At 63.8% G+C, this 2,521-nt stretch overlaps 1 protein-coding gene across 10 annotated transcripts in view; it reads right to left on the bottom strand.

The window, feature by feature from the left end:
- Positions 1–2,521, bottom strand: part of PRRC2B (proline rich coiled-coil 2B) — an 80,214-nt gene that overhangs the window by 18,568 nt on the left and 59,125 nt on the right. For all 10 annotated transcript variants that reach the window (XM_015594194.2, XM_025051177.1, XM_015594193.2 and 7 more), the window contains 2 exons: positions 746–942; positions 88–233 (listed from right to left, as the gene is read on the bottom strand). In XM_015594194.2, coding sequence (XP_015449680.1) covers positions 88–233; positions 746–942 — 343 coding nt within the window. The remainder of the gene's footprint in view (positions 1–87; positions 234–745; positions 943–2,521) is intronic.

Here is a 2,521-nt window from a genome sequence, read left to right as displayed (position 1 = left end):
GCCCCCCTGCCCCCTCACCTGCACCGCCTGCTCCTCCTGCCTCCCCTCCTCCTCCAGCCCCTCCCTCTGGCCCCCCTGCCCCCTCACCTGCACCGCCTGCTCCTTCCGCCTCCTCTCCTCCTCCAGTAGCCGGCGCTGCTTCTTGGTCAGGACTTGGATGAAACCTTCGCCCACCACGGAGCCCGCCTCGCTCTCCTCTCCGGGGCTGGACCCGCAATTCTCAATAATGGAATCTAAATCAAGATGTCACAAGAAGGAACAGTATTCCGTTCACCAGCAGCCAAAACCCCCAACCCTGCAGTCACTGCATTTCTAGGACGGCTCAGCTCCGAAGGCTGGCGGTGCCGGGGGTCGAGCCTCCGACAGCCGCGTCCGACGGCGCCCACGGAAGCTGGCTGTGACTTCCACGCTGTTCTGTCACGCCGTCTAACACACTGTCGCCTCGAACCCGAAGACCTCAGCAACACCCCAGTGGAGAGGCGCCTCTGGACACAGACGCGCTTCCCCCAACCAGCCACGTGACCCTGAACAAACCAGTCAACCGCTCTGGGCCGCAGGTTCCCCCTCTTTAAGACCGGGGCACGGCAGGGCTGTTACGGGTTCGGCAAGGCTGCGAGCAACATGAGGGCAGGAGCCGCGTCTGCTCCGCTCGGCACCGTGGCCAGGGCCTGGCCCAGCAGCCACAGAGCCCCACGGGCGGGTTTCGGGGCCCTCCCAAACCCCAAAGGGATGAGGCGAGACTTACTTCCGTAGCTCAGATCGAACTGTGCCATGGTCTCTCCCTGCTCGCTCGCCCTCTGGGCGGCCAGCTTGGCCTCCTTTTCTGCCTTCTCGCACGGGGCATCCGGGATGTCGGCGGTGGTGTGGGCTGCCAGCTCCAGGGCATAGGGGCTGCTCTCGCTGCTGCAGCCAAGACCTCCTGGCAAGGCCTCATCAGGGGACCTTAAAGGAAGAAGAACCACGTTAGCTCAGAAGTGACCACAGGCTGGGGAGAGAAAAGGGACAACCACATGAGCGCACACCACACGCACACGCGCCCTGAACTCCGCACTGCATGCGCCCTGATCTGCACACCACACGCACATGCACACCCTGATCTGCACACCACACGCACACGCGCCCTGAGCTGCGCACTGCATGCGCCCTGATCTGCACCCATGTCCTTCCACCGTCTCGTCCGGCAGCAGTGTGTCATGTGCAGACCCACATGCAAGGCCACCCACTCCCTGCTCCCAGAGAGCTGTCCTACAGCTGCTCTTCCCCGACCCCGGTCCAGGACTCTGAGCTTCTATTCTCTGCCCCAGTGTGCCAAGCCCAGCGGGGCTCCGGCAGGGAGAGAGAAAAGGGGCACGCTTGGAACCATGCAGACGTCTCTCTGCTCCTGTCGCACGGGCCAGCCAGCACGGAGCCGATGCCTCACCCTACCACCCGGCTCTTGGGGCAGAGATGAGCAGCACAGCCAAGTCTCGGCACGTGCGTCCTGGAAAGCTAAATTGGACCGGCACCCAGAAGTATCCTGTGTTCTCCTGAGGCTCCTTCTTCGGGGAAGACTTAATTACACCCCAGGTTTCTGTGCTCTGTGCCCTGGACTCTGAGAAGGAAAGGAGGCGGGAAGCAGACTTCCTCGGCACGTGAGCTGTGGCCCGTGTGTGGTCAGGAACGCCGGCTCCACCGGCCACCCCCTGCATACGGCCCTCTTCCCCGGTGCCGGGCCGCCTGCGGGCGATGAGCCGACATAGAGCACAGACCACCCACCCCAGAGCCTCTACGTCCAGGCAGGAGACGCTCACTAGGCCTCAGGCAGCCGAGCCCACCCCTGCTGCTGCCTGGCTCTGAGCACACGCGGTGGCAGTCCCTGAGGCGGTGCCCTACCTCCTCCCGTCGGGGAAGAGGGGGCAGGGCGGCCAGCAGCAATGCCCCAGTGGGACGCTGCCCGGCGGCAGCCCCGAAGCAGAGGCATCCGATGGGCTGGCCGGTGCGCACCGGGCACAGGGAACACCTCTTGCTACAGTGGCCCCTCGGCAGGACTCCAGGGCACACGAGAAGGCAGAACCCTTGGGACAGACGCTAGAGCAGCCACCGTCAGAGGACCGCTGTGGGGATGACTCTAGTCTTAGTTTTCAGGCCACAAGAACAACAGGACGCCACAGAGAAGCAGACAAGCGGTGCACGGGCAGGTGATGGAGACGCTCACACACAATGGCCTGCCGGGCAGTCGCCCTTCTGGAGCAGGGGGTCAGGGGCCCTTGGCACGTGGTGGGACAGGCATGCATGAAGTGCGGCTTGGAAAACTGGCCGGATGACAGAACGACAGCGAGAAGAGAACCTGGGCTTTGCTTTCGTTTTACCTTTTGGCTTTCAAAGGCGTCCCGTTCTGCTGGCTCTCGTAACGGGGAGAAGCGTCACCACCACCTGGCCTCCCAGACTTCTCCCCAAACCCTCCCGGCTCCAGCTTCCGGCTCTGTCTGTCCACCAGGGGTCTCTGGCTGGAGAAGCTCCTCTTGGCCAGCTCCTTCTTCTC

This window comes from Pteropus alecto, unplaced genomic scaffold, assembly GCF_000325575.1.
Source record: "Pteropus alecto unplaced genomic scaffold, ASM32557v1 scaffold67, whole genome shotgun sequence".
Classification (NCBI taxonomy): Eukaryota; Metazoa; Chordata; class Mammalia; order Chiroptera; family Pteropodidae; genus Pteropus; species Pteropus alecto.
Note: the sequence above shows the minus strand (reverse complement) of the source record. Positions and strands in the feature narration are given on the sequence as shown.